Source organism: Bombus vosnesenskii, unplaced genomic scaffold (assembly GCF_011952255.1).
Source record: "Bombus vosnesenskii isolate JDL3184/JDL3185 unplaced genomic scaffold, Bvos_JDL3184-5_v1.1 scf7180000013417, whole genome shotgun sequence".
Taxonomy (NCBI): domain Eukaryota; kingdom Metazoa; phylum Arthropoda; class Insecta; order Hymenoptera; family Apidae; genus Bombus; species Bombus vosnesenskii.
Genome location: NW_022883036.1, coordinates 691,736 through 710,010, shown reverse-complemented (window position 1 = coordinate 710,010; position 18,275 = coordinate 691,736). Strand labels below are relative to the sequence as shown.

At 48.7% G+C, this 18,275-nt stretch overlaps 1 protein-coding gene across 1 annotated transcript in view; it reads left to right on the top strand.

Moving 5' to 3' along the window:
- The window catches only part of LOC117237939 (zinc finger protein 91), a 40,591-nt gene extending 22,890 nt beyond the window's left edge, over positions 1 to 17,701 (top strand). The window contains exons 7-9 of the mRNA XM_033502389.1: positions 5,393 to 5,590; positions 7,940 to 8,117; positions 12,491 to 17,701. Of these exons, the coding sequence (XP_033358280.1) occupies positions 5,393 to 5,590; positions 7,940 to 8,117; positions 12,491 to 12,721 (607 nt within the window). The 3' untranslated portion in view covers positions 12,722 to 17,701. The remainder of the gene's footprint in view (positions 1 to 5,392; positions 5,591 to 7,939; positions 8,118 to 12,490) is intronic.
- The last annotated feature ends 574 nt before the right edge of the window (positions 17,702 to 18,275 follow it).

Genomic DNA, 18,275 nt, shown 5'->3' with positions numbered 1-18,275 from the left:
TGACTCGAATACGATCGTTTCGAGGCGTATCTGTTCGATGCGTTATAATTAAATCGTCGACTTTCACGCGGATCTATATTTTTCCGCATAAAAGAAAAGAAATAGAACGTAAATAGAAATTCCTTTCGTCTACTACAGATCACGACGATTGCTCCACTTTGAGTATTCTATGTACTTTCGCGCGTTAGATTTTTTCCCTTTAAACTTGCCACGGATGCAGAAACATCGGGTAAAATCCGATCACGACGAAGCATCCGACGCCGATAGGAAATCTTCGAACGTCGCGTCCAACGTTAAAAGTTAACCGGCGTTCGTCTTATCGACGCTGTGGTGTTTGGACGCGAACGGTGCGTGCCGCGTATCTTCCGTGGGACGTACCGGTCGATGCATCGCGAACACGAAAAAGTCACACAGCTGGCACGAAAATCACGGATGGAATCTAACCTGAGCGAGGAAGAAGATCTCCCGATGACTTTACATCGAGAGGGTATACTTGGCCATGATCAAGATCGAGCCCCGAGAAAGACGGATAGAGATGAAAAGAGAGGACTCGATGTAAGCAGAGAAGTCGGAGAAAGAGCGAGACGAACGCAGGTGCAACCTGCAACGGTACGGGACAGACGTACGGACGTACGAACGGACGAAGGTGGGATTGAGTTATGACAGCGTTTGCTCCAGGGGGCCGGCTCTGGACCCGACGAAGCGGATATTCTTCTTATTCTTTATTTCTTCGTCTGCGGCCCCGCCGTAGAAACCGTCGGCCATGCATCACCTTCGGTTCACTTTGGTCCTGCCTCCTCTTCGGCATCGTTCCACGGCCACACCACCATCACGGCCCATCACGATCCCACCTTAGCCATCGTCCGCTGGAAACGTTGATTCCACCCACCGCGGCAGCCTCGACTCTCCAGCGAGCCGTAGGCTCTGCGAGTATTTACCTTTTAACCGTTCGTTTCTTCGTTCGGCCGCTTCGCTTGATATCGCGGCGAGTTTCCCTCTTCCACGCTCGGCTCTCTTCGCGATTCGCGGTTCGCCAGGTTCGCGTGTCTCGTACGTAGTTGAACGAAACCGAGGACCATCTCGTTGTCTAACCGAAACGAGCCAGGCGAACCGTTAGAGGAAGAGCTACGGAGAGAAAAGAAAAAGGGAGAGAAAGGGAGAGAGAGAGAGAGAGAGAGAGAGTGAAAGAAAAGGGAAACGTTGTTAAATTACGGAAAGAAGCGACTTGCCAGTTTCGAGGATGGGGGCAGGCTAGCCTCGTAGATATGTCGCGTCGGTGACAGAGTCGAAGAAAGAGCTCGGCCAAGTCGCGCGTAAATCATTCCTGGTAATAAAGATCCACTTGTCGTGGCTCGATATTTATGAATCGCCCTCGGTTCTGCTGTACGCCAGAAGAGAATCGGCTTTTAGCTCTCGTGGCTAGTCGGAATGAACGATCGTCCGATTTCGAGATAATCGAAGAGGTCAGGGGCGGAGGGGACTAGGCCGCGAAGGACTTGGCACGGCAGGAAAGACTGTCGGTGAGGAAGGCGAGGAAGGCGTGGAGGACGTGGAAGGCGAGGAAGGCGAGAAAGGCGAGGAAGGCGAAGAGAAAACGAGCCGAGAAAGCATCGGGGAAGGGGAATCGGGGAGGAGGAAGAGAAGGAGAGGCAGAAGAAGAAGTCGAGTCCGAGTCGACGTTCGTTGTAGAGGCCGCAGACCGACAGACCGAGCGAAGGACCGCGAGGCCATAAATACCTCAGCGCGTTCAGCCAATTAAAACAAATCATTTTAATGCGCAACCTTTTTAATTAATGCCCGTGCTCGCTCGCTCTCATCCGCTTCCCTCCTCTCGGATAGTACACGATCGCCGCGCTGGCTCCGCCATTCCCATCCCAGAACGATCGAGGCTATATTAACCTGTACGTCGCTATATCCTGTCTGACTTTAGCTTCGTGAACGAACGCGAATACTCGCCTCGTTCTGTGATCGACTCCACTCGATCCGACTGTTGCACCTTTCTCTGGCAACTAGCTCGTCGTCTCCCTTAAACCAAAGAGTTCCAGTTTTTTGCCAATCTTGCCTTGAAAATTGCAACTCGTTGCTCCTTCTACTCTACGTATCGTCGAACGGCTATCGTCGCGTACGCGATTTACGTCCATCGATCGATTCGCCAGAGACGAGAAGGCTATCATGGCGGTTGCGACGTCCGTGCGCGTTCTTTGGGTTCGCGAGTACTCGAGGCAACGTATCGCCGCCGTTATTGACGAATATAACGACGATCGTACCGCCGCGGATTAGACTTTTAAATGACCTCGAGCCGGACCGGCGCATATTTCACGAGATGACGGTGGACGTCGCGCTAAATCATCCGGAGTGACCGCATCCGCTTACCCAATCGGACCGAGACTCTTCTTAACGGCCTCTTGTCACGCCTGCGACATTCCACCGAAACACACGCCGAGAACGTGTCTCCTCTCTCTTTCCCTCGTATTTTAACCTCCTCCGTCCCTCTTTCGTCAATGTCGTTGCCGCGAGACGCGCTTTTGTCGACCACCATATTAATATTGTTCTATCGGAATTCCAATCCCCCGGAATGGGCCGGCAACACGAGATTTCCCAACGCTATAATTCACCGCGGCGACGCGTTCCTCGACGCCGTCTCGGCGTTCGCTTCGTCCCGACAAATTTTTACCTTTTGTTCGAATTACCCTTCCACTCCTCCGCGAATTCGAATCGAAAGCGCGATAAATACATTGATGGACGATTTCGCGGCGGGAGTTTGCACTTTCTTCGCCAATCCTACGCGTGACGATCGTCTAGACGTCTATAATACGTTTCGAGTATTGCTCAACGACCGAGGTTACTCTCCTCCGCCGTTTCTCCTCGCTATGTTTAGCAACCGTGAGAAAACACAGATGCATATAATGCGCTATATCGATATCTTTTTTACCTAGAAGCTTATTATTATGTACATAAATGTTTCCTAAATTTATTAATGCCAGTGTTGCGTTACATCCTTTTACGAAGGAAGACGACTAACGATGCAACGTGTATCAACACGTTTTTGAGACAACCCACTGCTGCTCGTTTATTGCATTTATCAGCATCTGGCAAATTTTCTAAGACACACGGTGCGAATGATCGCAATCGTAACGATATAACTGGAAAACAAAAGCGACAAAAGTATTTAATTTCTACTAAATACGAATAGCTAGACGCTCGCGACTGAAACAATCGTCGAAACTAAAGGCAATCTATGCGCAGCAGATAGTCGTACGCGTTAAGTTTATAAATTCGGCGTAAAACGTAGTATCTTATTAACATCGCGATTTTTCCTCGAAGTTAGTGGAACGATGACTTTCGATAGGGCAACAAAGAACAATGGAAAGTAAATGGCACTCTTGGCAGGGATAATACGATAGTCGTAAAATTGGCGAAGCTTGAAAATGCGCGGGTTTCGATCACCGAAACAGAAACTCGAAAAGACATAAAAAGAGACGAGGCGTTTGAGCAGAACTCGGAAACTAGTTGTTTCGCAGCGGCAAATTAATTTTTACAAATGCAGCAATTACTATACGATAGAAAGTTTATACTGGAAATAAATTATGCTTTTATTAACTTTCAATTCCTGATTATAAAAGTTTCTAGTTAAAGGAAAACTCGGTTAACAGGTTGACCCATTAAGGACCAGGCAATAATTCGTTGTAATGTTGTAAACGCTTGAACGTCTTCGAATGTCATAAAATTCCAGAGTCTCCCAGAGAGAGAGGCGGCAGAAAAAACGACGACAAGAATATCGAGCGAATCCTTGCGTTCCTTAATTTCCTTCCATAGCCGCTTCCATTTCCTTCCATGTGAAAAAAAAACAAAGAAAAAGAAAAAAAAAACGGAATCTGTTAACATAAATTCGATCGAAAAGAGTTTGCGAACAAAGAGTTGTCTTGCGTAACGCGTACGAGTCGATCATAACTATATCCTTTCTATAGCACGAAGGATACGTGGCGTGCGTTCGTTCTCGAAGGATCGGTCAATTTGTTTCGACGATTGGCTGCCGTAGCGGTAGGCTTTCCGGCCGATCTGCTCGAATACGACTTGTCCTTGACCGGCAGTACGAGCCTGGTAAAAAAGTCGCGCGAAGAGGACGGACAGGGGTCGCGAAGGAAACAAGAGGCGAAGAAGAAGCGTAGCTTGGCGAGTGGGTGCAGAGGTTGGTGCAACGGGTGACACGGCAACGTACTTGCAAAGACTATTCGAGTGCAGGTGTAAGAGAAGGTACGTCCTAAGCTCGTGCGAGGGCGTGTATATCCTGACATTGTAAAAGTTGCCGTTACACTTGCGTAGCCAATTGGGTAGGCCGGGACTCCCTCTAGGACGGCCCAGATCTCGTAGCCTCTCTTCTGCTTCTGCCGTTCTTCGTCTCTGTCCTTTTCTTTCTTTCGTCCGCTTCGAATCCCTGTCCTCCTCCGCGTCCCTTTTTCTTTGATTTTCTTCTTCGATCCGCCTGTCCTTCGTCCACGTTCGGATCCTGGCACTGCGTTCGTTCTGTTGCGCGCTCGCGGAGAGCCCGCTGCCGGTATCGTCGAGCTGCCATCTCGAAAAATCCGTGTCCTTCGTTCTGTTACCGCGGTAGGTTTCCCTGCGCCGGTGACCACGTTCGTTCGCAAAGATCTCGATACAGCACCGAGAGATACGTACGCGAAGATCGTGGCTACCACGTTCGGAAATTTGCTGCCGATTTCGATAACATCGACGAGCTTTCGCTTAGTTTTATACGTGCCGAGGAATGCCGGTATTACCCGTGCCTTCTCTGTCGTTTTCCTGCCGTTCATTCGTCCCCTCTTCTATTCGCCAAGTCGCTACCTGGTTCGCGGTTTTCGCATTTACACGGATGGCACGGACCCGTGCAACATTTCCAGTGCGACCATTCGCCAAGAGTAACTGTCGCATCGGAAAAGAAACGAGGAAGGAGGCAATGTCGGTAGCGAAACTAGAGTAGGAACGCGAACTCGTCGAGTTGCTCGACTATCTGGTTGTATAAGTTCAGTAACCGTATAGATCGTCACCTCTTGACAGAAACTATTTAAAGTGCAGCTCTTGTGTGCGCTCGCCGGCAGGTTGATATAGGATGCAACAGCTGCGATCGGATCGTATGGCGTGCGAACAGCCGATGGTCACACGCGTACCATGCATTCGTTGGGCCATTGTGCTGTCTTATTACGCGTTGAATTTAACGAAAACGTGTCCCTTTAAGTCGCGAAATCATTATTCCGCGCGTCGTCGTGTCGGCCAATCGTTCCACTCTCGGTATTCGAAAAATTATACGAATTCTACGGCGAAATATATTTAGAACACGCTAAACACCCGTATACGAATGGTTTCTCATCCAACAACCATTTCTCTTTTCTTTCAGACACTCGCTGCGACAGCATATGCTGCGCCACGCTGGGAAAAAGTACAAGTGCGGACTTCCGGGCTGTCCAACGGTGCTCCGAACAGCCTCCGAATTGAGATCGCACAGAACCTTGGTACACGACAGCACGCCGTCTAATAGACGATACAAGTGCTCCGATTGTTCTTACGCGGCTAAAACGAAAACTCAGCTACGCCGGTACGTACAAATTCCTGTAATCGTTATCGTATCTCATCGACGAGAAATTCCAAACAGCCAATTCACGCTTTTGCCTCCTTACAGAAAATTCTCATCTTACAGAAAACTGTTTCGCGTGGCAAATTGTATTCTTCGTGCTTGTAGCGTTAATTCCGAATTAACCAGCTCGATGCAATAGGTGGAACAAGTGCAATGAGAAAAGCGATCCGAATTTTCTTATCGACCAAGCACACGTATTTTGTACACCAACGATGTACGCTTCTCGTACGTTCGTGTTACTTTATTCGGTGGAATAAAGGGAATCGCGGAATAAATGAGACAAGCAACGAAACGCAGAAATTCGTTCGTTAATATTCGACGTCGGATTCAGCATTAATTATAATCAAGATTCCCGCTGGGAATGATGCAAACCTCCGTCTTGTTCATCGTGCTCGTGGATCGCGTATGTACGACGCGTGATCGATGTCTTTGCGGAAGTAGAAAATTAATTGCTATGGGCGTAGTAGTACTTTGAGCCCGAAGACGCGCCACTTGGTACGCGCACGTGATCCCTCGGTCGCCACACGATTCAGGAATCTCGAATATATTATCGTCCAATATTATCGATACAATTTATTTTATCTATACCGCAAGTCCGTACACGTTTCGTGGCGCACCTTTCCTCTTTTCCATGCAATTTTCCATTCGCGCTGATGCATCGTATTTATTTTATAATCGAAGCTACGAGGAAGCTTACGACACGTCCCGCGACTATGTTCAGATCCGATGATGGAACTCTGCCGAATCTTTTCTCTCTCGAACTCACCTTAAATTCAGCTGAAACTTTCTGTATTTCGATGTTTCGTTTGGGAAAAGTTTTGCCGCAAAGTTCGGACGAAAGATCGGTCATAGATCGGTAACGATTCCCGCCTGTTTCTTTCGAATTGAATAAATTTTCCGATAATGAAAAATTTGAAGCGTTAACAGAATCTTTGGTACAACGTTCGGACCGTAGGTCAGGCGTATCAACGACGATCGCTTCGTATCTTCTTCGAATCGAACGAATTCTCGGATAACTGAAAAGATTCGAGGGAAAGCGAGCGAAAGGGGCGCGGCAGAGCGAAACGCTAATTATTCGACGAACGTACGCCGGTATCCTACGTACGCGCGTTTTAATCGGATTAATCGATTGATTCTTAGTTGTCCGAGCAGACAGGTGGTTGGACACTAGCACCGGGAAATATGCGATGCGTGCGCCTCGTAGATTACGCACGAACGCCAGCGATTCGATTTAAATTAAGTCTTATTAAGGACATTGTATCGGGCAAGACCTCTAATAAATTTCATCTCGTTTGATTCGTTGTTCGTTTCAACTGTTTTGCGCTTTTTCTCTTTTGCCAAACGAATGGCCAGAGAGGAAAAAGGGGAGGAAACAGAGAGTACGAAGAGAGAAACGAAAGGGGCGAAAAGCGAAACGAGAAAGAGAGAACGAGACAGAGAGGGAAAGAGCGACGAAAGCGGAAGTTGCGTGCAGCAGTCGGCCAAGTGCGGGCAACCCGTTATGATCGTCCGCATGGCGATGGTCGGCGCGATATTTCATCGCGAATTGAGTACTTACTACGTGAGTCGAACTCAACGCAGCCACAGAGTGTCACGGGTCTCTCTTTCTCTCCCACCTGCGCCTTCTCTACGCTCTACCTTCCCCTAAACTCTCGTCTCTCTAGCTGCGTCCTGCTCTCCCTCTCTTTCGCTCTTTCCATACCCTGTTCTTCCCCTTTCCACGTTTTCCTTTCGTTCTCTTTTTTCGTCGCTGTCCTGTACTGTCACCTTTCCCTCTTTCTCCCAGCGCCGATCTTTCTCCCTCTCTTTCGGCCTCGCTCTGTGCGGCGGAGTAAATCACAGAGGATTTTAATTAAACGTGTCACGCATTTCGAACCTGATATACACGTAACCATGGCCAATGGCTCCCTCGCAATATCGCGCACGCATATCGCATCGTTCATAATCACCGGCCCTGATACGACGATGAACTCGTCGATGGTACCGCGTTTTTTCCCAACTGCGTGTCCTTCCTTCTTGCCCTCTGCTCTGATGGAACGCGAGACGCGAGAGAAAAAGTCGACTACCGATAAACTACGTTTCGAACGCCGTATGCCAACCAGCTCCCATCGATCGTCTCGCGTTCGCGTTTAAGATCAAACAAATTCGCACGTACATTCGCATTTAAATTTACACGTAGATTCGATCGTAGCTGTAGACGTAAATTTTAGTACGCCGAGTAGCGTAGCCCGGGTTCGTCAAAGTCGATAAGCTGGAATGCGTAACCGAGAGTGGGTCGTGTAAACATGACTTGCGAATTCTTTGTTGCAGACACTGCACTCGGCACGAAGAAGCAGGGAACGCGGCGAAATCAGAACTTCGCGCATGTCCCTACAGTGGTTGCGCTTTTAAAACGAAGCTCGCTTCTCATTTGCAGCGGCACGTGCGTCTCCACACGGGCACAAAGCCATACAAGTGTCGTCATTGTCCGTACGCCAGCAACAACTTGGTAAGTCGAACCAGTTGCTAAGGATCTATACTGCGAGCATCGTGTCGAGTTAATCGAGGTAAATAAAGCCACGTGATTAAACTCAAAGTATCGTAGAGCAGAAAATTGCACGAAACGTAACGAAAGTCTACGTATACGATACACTTTTTGCGAAATATATCGATTCGTAAGATGTAGCTCTGATTTAGGAAAAGGAAATTTGAAAAATCGTAGGAGACGTAAAGCGTTGGAGATTTGCGAGTAGCGTGAGACAAGGTGCAATCAGAATTAGTTGTTCCTCGGCCATAGGCCAGCTTCTATAAATGCAATAATTAGTCTAAAGAAGAAAGTCACGTGGCATCGGTACGGTGTAATATCGATGGAAAGTAACAGGCAAATATTTTCCATATCGACTCATAAATCAGCCTCTCGGTAACCAAACTGACCAAATTCCACTTTCGATTAATTTCTTAATTCCATACGATATACTTCCATAAATTCACTTGTGGCGATACCAAAAAAAAAAGTACACGAGCAATGGTAAACTTGAAAGTAGATCTATGAAACAACGTTTGCGATATCATCGTTCTCCCGTATTTTTCAATTTGCCGACTCGATCGATGTGACTTCCGATCGGCTCGAATAACGTTTGCAATATGAAATCTCAGATTTTACGGTTACTCGTTGCAGCTGCATCCTTGCTGCGACAACCCCTTTCGAACGCGGGTCGAATCGAAACGGAAAGATCGGTCTCGTATTGCCAACTGTTACGGCTGTACACGGTAGAAAGGTTGACTCGCAGTTCAATTTTTGTAGCCGCGGTGACTCTGCGGCGTAAATTAAGCAAAGTACACCTTAACGTTTGGACCATGCCGCCGCCTCTGCCGCCACCGAGGCGCGATAAGATAACGAGTTAATTGTGCTCACTGGATGCCCACACACGCACGGCCCAGTCATACCGAGCGGCCGGTATGCTAATGCCCTTTGAAGCTTTAGTTAGGATGCGACTCGCATACGAGGGCTCCGTGTCTCTTTGATAGCGACATAAACTCATTCCAGTGGCTCTCAGCCTGGGATAACTTGAGCCAAGGTAATCTCGCGGCACGGAGAATTGCGAACGGTGTACGTCTTGCATCGATAATGATACAGCAGGTAGGCACTTCTGAATTGTATCGAGTCGTATGTAACTGTACGGAAGACGTGGCAGCTTCTGGGCTCGTTTTGCTCGTTTTCGTTCTTCCGGGGATAAGATCGGTCGGCCGTTTCGCCGGTATCGTAATATTACGATTACGATCGGCAATCGAACGAACGATTAAATTCGTACCCGATCGGATTCGAGTTCGTACGTCAGCCACGAGATGAAAAATCGGGACGAGGATGTAAGAATCGATTTAGCTCGCGGACGATATCGAGTACGATGTTTATTTGCTGAGATTTCAAGCTGTTAACCCGCGGAAGAACGAGTTAACTCGTCACCAGGATACTCCATCTCCTTCGATACAACGATTCTTTTATCTATGGCTCTTTCGTTTTTTAATCGGTCGTATCGACGACGTGACCGGACTTAGGTGGCGTTTATCGACTTTTAATTGGAATTATAGAAAATCTTGGTCAGGAAGCGATTCGTTCGTACGGAAGAAACGAAGCAGATCGATACTTTAACCCTTTTCGATCGACAGTGAAAGATGTTTTATCGAGAGGTAAACGAATGGATCGAACGAGACGCTTCTCGATTCGATGGGTTTTATACGAAATTAATAATAATATTAATTTAATCGACTATTTGAAGAAAACACGAACGAAATTGTTACTCGTACAGACGAAGGAAAAAAGAAGCAATCGCGAGAAGAACGGCGAGTGAATTTTTAATCGCTGTGTTCTCTTTTTTTTTTTTTTTTTTTTTTTTGCTTAATTCGTGATATCATTAGGAAAAATTACATTTCGCCTTGTCCGAGATACTGTAGCTCTGCCTAACAACGTGGTGGTAGCGTTAATGATAATTCTCGAAGGCATTGGTTGGTTTAGGATTCGCTACGCGTTTCCACGCATCTCCTCTCATCTCCTCCCGACTGCCATCGTTTTTTATCTGCCTCTTCAATTTTCTTGCCGACTTGGCCCCCGCCCCACGGTAAGTAATGGCGAGTCGAAATAATAAAGATTTAATAATTCCCACCGATCGGGCGTTTGCGGTAGGCGATCGAATGGAAGCGATACGATCGATTTATTCGGTATCTTGGGTGGAAATTTACCTGAAGGGATGGTTTCGGACGGGCTGGGATACGCAACGGGATAAACGTTGGCCGGAATTTATTAGTTATCGAGTAAAAAGTGGAAACGCGCATCCATTGGATATCTCATCGATAAAATCTTGATCTGGGTTAAAGATCCCGGCAGTTTGCGCTTACAATTTTACAATCCTCCTCGGTCAGCGGCCGGCCAACAGAATATCGAACGTTTCTTTTTTTCTTTCTTCCTTCCTGTATATTCGATAATTCCCATAGAAGTATTACATACGTATAAATATATATATATATATACATATATATATATATATATATATATATACATGCGTTATGTATATGTCTACGTATATACGTATATATACATATATACATACGTTAGGAGAAACATTTACGTTCGAGTTACGATACAGTAGTCTACAGGTAGAAGGAAATTAATATGACCCCGAACCGGCTGGAATCCCGAAAGAAATAAAGAAGAAGGAAGATAAAGCGCGGCGATTTGAAATCCTAGAACGAAGCCTCGTAAAACGGGGTATTCTACGGCCGGTAACATACAGACGAGCGTGTACGGTCTCGATGCAACAGAAAATTATATCCGAAGGAATCGGAATCGATCGGATTAATGAAAAGCGTATACTAGCGATTTGCGTGACGGCGCACACTTTCCGCGGGCTTGTAGAAAGCGTTTCGCGCGGAGGTGCACGACCGCCCATGACGGTGTGAACGGGTCTTTATCCGAGAGACCGTCACGGAGCGCTGCTCGTGCAGAAAGATTTACTTATGGGAAATTAAATTTGATGTTGCCGTTGCCATCAACGGCTCGTATAAGCCCGCCTGGTAGGAAGATGTTTACGACTACGGCCAGCTACTTAGCTCGAGAGGGTAAAGCGCCTTTAAATGCTCCATGGCATAGCCAATGAACGCGTCCGGTTTGCGGCAGACCGATTCTGGTCGCAGGTATTCACCGTCGACCGATACCAGCGAAAGATCGTCCTGAACGTTCCTCGACACCGAATCCACACTCTGACTCCATCACCAACGTCCTCGACTTCCCGAATGTCGCGCGTGTTCACGCTGTTCACCTATCCGACCACGCTGTTTAATCCCGCGCCAATCTTTCCCGCTACGGTGACATCGTGAAACGATTCGTCGTTTTGCTTTGCCTCTCCCTTTGCATTCTGCGTGCATCTTCGGTTCGATTTGTTGCGATCTAGTTTCGCTAGTTGTCAGTTACACGCGTCTTTTGGATCCTCGTTGCATTATGCAGTGGCTACGAAAAGCATCCGCGCTTATTATAGATAGAACGCGGATTTTTATGCATTCGTGGGAAATTTAAGATGCATACGACCATAAGACACGCGATACAGGGAAACTACGATATGTGCCAAATAAGATACTGATTGTAGCTTTCAGTGGATGACACGGACAGATGTTCGTCCGTTGGTCGAAGGAGGTTTTAAACGATCGAATTTCGGTAGTTTGCTTTGTGAGTAGAAACAGGAAAGAAACATTACGCAAGAAATGCGGAAACTAATCGATTCGAGTTAGATGTTTGCGTCACTCTGCGAATTCGATGCTTATTTTGCTTCTCATCGTCGAATACTTTCTGTCAGTTCTTGTCTCGAATCAATTCTTCTACGATGTCTATCAATAGCGTAAGATGCGACGATCTCGCGGTCCAAACGATGCAACCTCTCCGACCAAACCATCTTTCGTCATACTATTCGTCGATTGTCTTCAGGTTTCGTATTTCTTTTATAAGTCTTTTACAAAGCGTTTGCAAACGTACGCTCGTACAATATTTCTTTTCTTGTTTCTATTCACAGAATGAACTGGTGAAGTTTAATTATTATATACCTTGTCACTTTGCTATCGCGTTATCCTGAAATACCGCCCCGTCTCGGATTAAACGCGTCAGTGTCATTCAGAAGAAATCGTAATTTTCTGCATCAAAGAAGCTCGCTGCACTATCACTGATCAATTTAATAAACGACTATGATATATAGATATATAGATAAGCTCGCGATCTTCCTTCAGTTACGATACTAAAAAAGTATCGTCACCTACAAACTACTCGTAATCGAATCGTACACCAAAGAGTTACATACCTCTGAATAACAACAAGGCTGATAGTAATGGTGTTTGTTGCAGGAAAACCTGAGGAAACACGTGTTGTCCACGAACTTGCATCCGGGCAAGACGATCTACGAATGCGACGTTTGCCAAGAAGACAACCCGGAGCCGTTCCAGACGAATTTCGCGAAAGAGCTTCGCGCGCATCTCTTGGATGTGCACAGCGACGCTTTTCCAACTCCTAACCACGCGAACGATTACGTGGTCGGGATTTTTAAGGTTCGACGAGACTGCGACGAGTCGAATTAAAAGCGCCGCAACCGTCGTTCGAATATACATCCCGCGGATCGTCAGCAGCGGCGAACATAGCGCACTGGACGTTGGTGGTATCGGCGTTGCTTCTCGTTGTTCGTGATCGTGCGAACCGGTAGGCCTGTACCGTGCCAGGAAATAGTTAAAGTGATGTACGGTCACGTGGCACGGTACGTACTTTGGACGCGTACACGACCGAATCTTTATGTCCCTAGCGTCGAGATATTACGAGAATCGTTCGAGTCCACCTGCTGATTTCTCGGATTCCTCGACGCGCCGATACGCAGCAAGTACGTAAGTTTGCGAGTTGTCGTCATCGTATTACGTTTCGCTTCGTCATACTCGTGTAACCGAAGTAGACGTATACCGTTCCATCGTTCGTTAGAAATAAAGACAAACGTGACGAACGAATTTACGAAGAGCGGTCGGTCCCTCGCGACTAATCGTACTGTTTCGCGTCTTTGCTTTACACGATATCGGGAACGCGGACAAGAGCGGACGAAAGTACCGAGGCGTACGAAAGAGAGAGAAAGAGGGAGAGGGAAGGAGAGAGAAGGGAATGGAACGAAACGAGACGAAACGGTCGTTGAAAAATTCATCGTGGCTGAAAGCCAGCGACGGACCACCTCGTGGATCGTCTTACAAGACGCGTTTCCGTCTTCGAGGGTCCTGATTGTGAGAAATGCATCGTGCTGTCGCGCGAGATAGGTGTCGTAAAGTATGCGGCCCTTGAGTTCTCCTGGGCAAAAAGGACGAGACCGAGCTGGAAAGACGGAGAGAGGAGAGAGAGCACGGGCGTCGTGAGCGCGAAGGATAATTTATTGACTAATTAACGAGGATGTCCTTCATTACGGGTCGAGCAGCAGTCGTGGTCGCTTGCTCTCGCTCGGAACCGGCATTATTTGGCGCCCGAATATTTACGACCGCGTCCTCCTTCTGCCCGTGGACCGGGCCCTCCGCCCCGATACCGATGCCGATGCCCGCCGATGCGATGCTGATGCCGATGCCGATGCTGCTCTGCTGCCTCTGTCCCCTGCTTGAGAAACACAAACCGTGAGGGAGAGGCCCGGGGTGGACAAGGAGAAGAGGAAAGAGCGCGCGGACCCATAACGACGTGTCCCGATCTTACGGCGATTCGGGGACTTGGAATTTCCTTGCCGATGGCGATCCTACGGCCTACTCCGACACACGAGCACGAAATTCGCGGACGTTACTCTTCGGACAAAGGATCGCGCTTAAATCTTGCGAAACTCGCGCCGCTTCTCTCGCCGCGAGACCCGCGTCTAAATCGATTCAACGACCGAACCAGAGCTCATCGAAACCACCGTGTGATCGCGGCACGATTCGCGTTACAGCTATTGGTAAACCTACGGCTAATGCAGAGGCGATTTATGCGCGTATTAACTTTATTTCTGTCCGAGTATAACTCTGACAGGGTACACGCGGTGTCCTTATAACGGCCTCCCCTACAAATTTCGGAACGTACGTACATATATATTCTGCTTTAAGCGAGTATGGCATTAGCCAGAGCGTCGTTTACTCGGTCACGTAACTTTGAGTTAATCTTTGGAAACTTAGTACACGTTGCGAGTTCGTTCTCGCGAGTCTTTAAGCTGCGTCGCTCTTCTCGTCCACCGTTCGCGGCTAACGGCTAACGTTCCGTACGATGTTCGAAAAGCTAGCAGATATAAAGAGACCCGTAAGGAATCGAGTCTACGCGGGCAAAGAATCGTAAAAACTAGCGCGAAAAGGGAATGTACGAGGTCTGCGTGGCTGTCTTTCGGGCATCTTTATAGCGAGTTTATCACGGGGAACAAGGAAACCGATACGTAGAAAGAAAAAGTAACGCGAAATTAGTGTGAACTGCAAAGTGCTAAGAAGTCGCGACAGGATGGTTAGGTACACCGCTTAATGAAGATATAACGAGCCTGGCGCCCCGTGGGGTTGGCACGACGACGTCGGCACCGAGACGCCCCCCACCTTCATTCCCCAACGCGTCCTCGTCGTTTCTGCAGCAGCAGCAGCAGCCCCTTCTCGCAACGAGTCTGCGGGCCTCGGATTACGCCAGAACACTCGTCCTCTTTACGATCTTAGCCGGGCAGCGTGGCTCGCGAAATTCCGCGGACTTTATTCCCCTAATTACACTCGGCAACTTATGTCACTGCCAGCCGGAGATTCCCCTCGCGATGTCGCTTCACCGCGTCATTTATTTAGACAGTTAATAACCTTCAACGGTTAGCTGCGTTAGCTGCGACTTTATGGATGCCGATAGTCATCGAACGATCGTGGTGATTAATCGTGATTGGCCGTGGCCGTGATTGGTCGGTCAGTTCGTCGAAAGCGGCTTCTCCGCGTTCTAAAAGCGAGAAGATTTTGTCGGTGTAGAGCGGCCGTGTCACCAGCCGCCACGTCTTATCTTATCCCGAAAAAAGCGCTATAAATTACGCTGTTCGAGTTCAATTTCGTAGGCAGTTCGGTTAATCGCGAGGTGATTGATCGTACCAAGGTTTATCCAGATGAATCCACGCAATACTTTCTACCGTGACAGCAGAGCTCTCGCATACGGCACTCGACGGTCTCGCTTCGCCTCTCCTCTTCTCCTCTTCTCTCCTTCTGTTTCCTCGTCGTCTTCCTTTCTCCCCTCGTCCCCACTCTCCTTTTTTTTGTTCGTTGCTAAAGAAAGAACCGAGAGAGAAGAGAGGACCCTTACCCGTTACGATATTCGGTGTCCCAGAGTTCGCGAGGATTCGCTGGCATTCTATCCCGCGAAACGACGAACGAAGCGAGTGTAGAGGATCGAGGCGGAATGGGCCGAGGGCGGACGATATATTTTCCCTGGATGGCTCGGACACGGCCTCGCGTGTCTACACGCGTGAGCTCGATGCCACGTCGCGAAGAGACAGCGGGTGTCGGCCCGTACACGCACAAGCGCCGAAACGCCATCTTAATTATCGGCTGCGATTATTTATGTCGCGTCACACCGTCGCACCAAGACTCTCATAGCAGGTACCTACTCCTCGTGTTGTGCTTTGGCGAACCTCGATGACCGAACGCCCCCGGTCGTCGAGCGTTTCGACACCCGCGCTCCTTTCGACGGCCGTTCCTTCTTCCAGCGGACAACCGGTCGTCGGTTCTTCTCTTTTAGCCGTGAAATTTCGAAACGATCGCCAGGACGGAGGATCGCGCCAATTAATACCACGAATCCCGTATCGCGTGGAAGGGCCGCGTGGCCTGCGAGAAGGACGTTGCCGGAGACAGAGAGACACCGCGTAGGGAAGACGACGGAGGATAGGAGGAGGCGAGTTGCCAGGACTGGAAAAGGGGACCCACGGGGATTGATGGCCACCACCTTTAATGCCGTTTGTATGTAGCGGCGCGCGTAAGCGCCTCGCCTTACAGTAATTAGCTCAACAAACGCGCCACCCTGTCCCATCAATTGCTACCCTACGCTTTCGGTTCTCTTTCCTTCCCATTCCCTTTCCTTGCTCGCCTCTCTCTCGCTCTCACTCGCACTCTCTCTCTCTCTCTCTCTCTCTCTCACACTCTCTAGGACTCGCTTATACGCACGCAACTTCTGTAGCTCTTCGCCCTTACCCCTATACCGCAGAGTCTCTCTCTCTCTCTCTCTCTCTCTCTCTCTCGCTCTCTCACGCTGTCGGTGCAGCAGTCTTGTTCTTCCGTGCTCTCCTTCTTTCTCTCTCACAGTCTCTCGCTCGGGCTCGACACTCTCACGTATCTTGAATTAAACATTCGATGCCTCCTGTCTTGGCGGCGTGCGCGCAGCTCTTGCGTCGGGAATGCAAATGCAGAAACGTGGCGCTCGCTCGCGTGTGCGTAGATGCACGTACGAGCGAGCACACGGCCGGACGACCGTGGCGAAGAGTAGGAAGGGGTGTTATCCTCGAGCGACGAATTAAAGGATACGCCGAAACCCGATTGAAAAACCACGATGCGCGCATTCGTGCGTGTATAGCAAGTTCGCGACTCCACGATCTTTACTCCCCACATCGACTCGCTTCACCGGGCGTCGTCGTATCTCCGCGATTTAAGACCACGTGTCGAAGCTCTCGCTTCGACGACCACGGCCACACCAATACGTGGAAACTTTTCATCCTACGGATTGCTTTTCGTATATTACGAACGAATGGACGAATCGCGCGGTGTAAATTACTGGGTAATCGTGGATTCGGGCGCAAAAGCGACGATGGTTTAAACCGGTTGCCTCGGTGGTTCGTGGAGTCACGCCACCGTTTAATAATCATTCTAGCGGTAACGCGAGCAACGCGATTATTGCACTCGCCTAGGACGCAGTGTCTCGTGCATGCCAGCGCGTACGTCCTGGCTACGCGAGTCTGCATCGACACCACCTACGCGATCCCTCCCCTCCCACAAAGAGGGAGCCATATTGCGTGGTCTTGATATTTACGATTGAAACAAATCAAACGTTATCAAGCATTCCGGGACGGTGATAAAGAACACAGAGGGGACGCGGAGGCATTTGCTGCTCCCAAGGGGGATGTCATCGGAAAATCTTCCTCCCGGCGTTCCCAGTTAACGCGCCGTCATATTTGCTCTATATCGTATCGATCTTGCCCGTTCTCGGCGATTACATCTTTCACCGTATATACCCACGTCGATACGAGTGAAACCATTGGCATCCTTTTAAATGAAAAACATACCGGCTAGCTTCGTCTGGGTTTATCCGATAGTAAGACTGCTAGATATCGTATCGATTCTAGGAAAGATCGGAAGTAACCGATAGCCGATAACGATAGATGTACGAGTAATAAAGAGCCGAAAAGGCGATTAGGTAAAGGAATCAGGTCTGAGTGATTATGCCTGATAAACGAGACTCGACAGTAGGGATAACGCTGTATCGCTGGCTGTTTACGTTACGTAAGTGCACTTATGAAAATCGCTGGTAAATCGAACTTTGATAATTGCCTACCTATGTAACGAAACGAATAGATTAATAAAAATCGACGTTACTCCGACTTGCCAAAAATTTGTACAGACAAAATTACGTCGAAACAGTCACTGCCCTTGTCTCTGTCCCGTTGATCATCCTCGCAGCCTTTCGCTGCGTACGTCCTATACCTAATTGTCGGACGAATGAGAACGCGAGTCGCTAGTGGAAGCGAACAGGAATCGCCGAAACTGTGCGTGGCCTGCCGTTGGGCCCTTATAAATCCATCTTTCTTTTAAGGCCGAAGGTTCTCTACGTGGCCAACGTGGTGAGCCTTCTTCGGAGTCGCCAGGGAAGGAAATGAGGAGAAGGGTTTGGGGCGGTCAGGGAAAGGGGAACAGGGGGCTGGGGAGGGAAAGGGAAGGAAGGATGTGGCGTTCGGGTCCGTGGTGATTTAAGGGCGTCGCTTTACGTGTATCACACCGCGGCTCGTCCGTTACGAGAGACCACGAAGAAGACGAAGGTTCGGTGTTGTCTCTGGGACCGTTCATTCGTATCTATCTGAGAGCGTTCGTTTGTCTTGGTGAAGTAGCGCGAGACCATAGGTACATTCCGACAGATATAGCCTGGTTACACCACAGACCG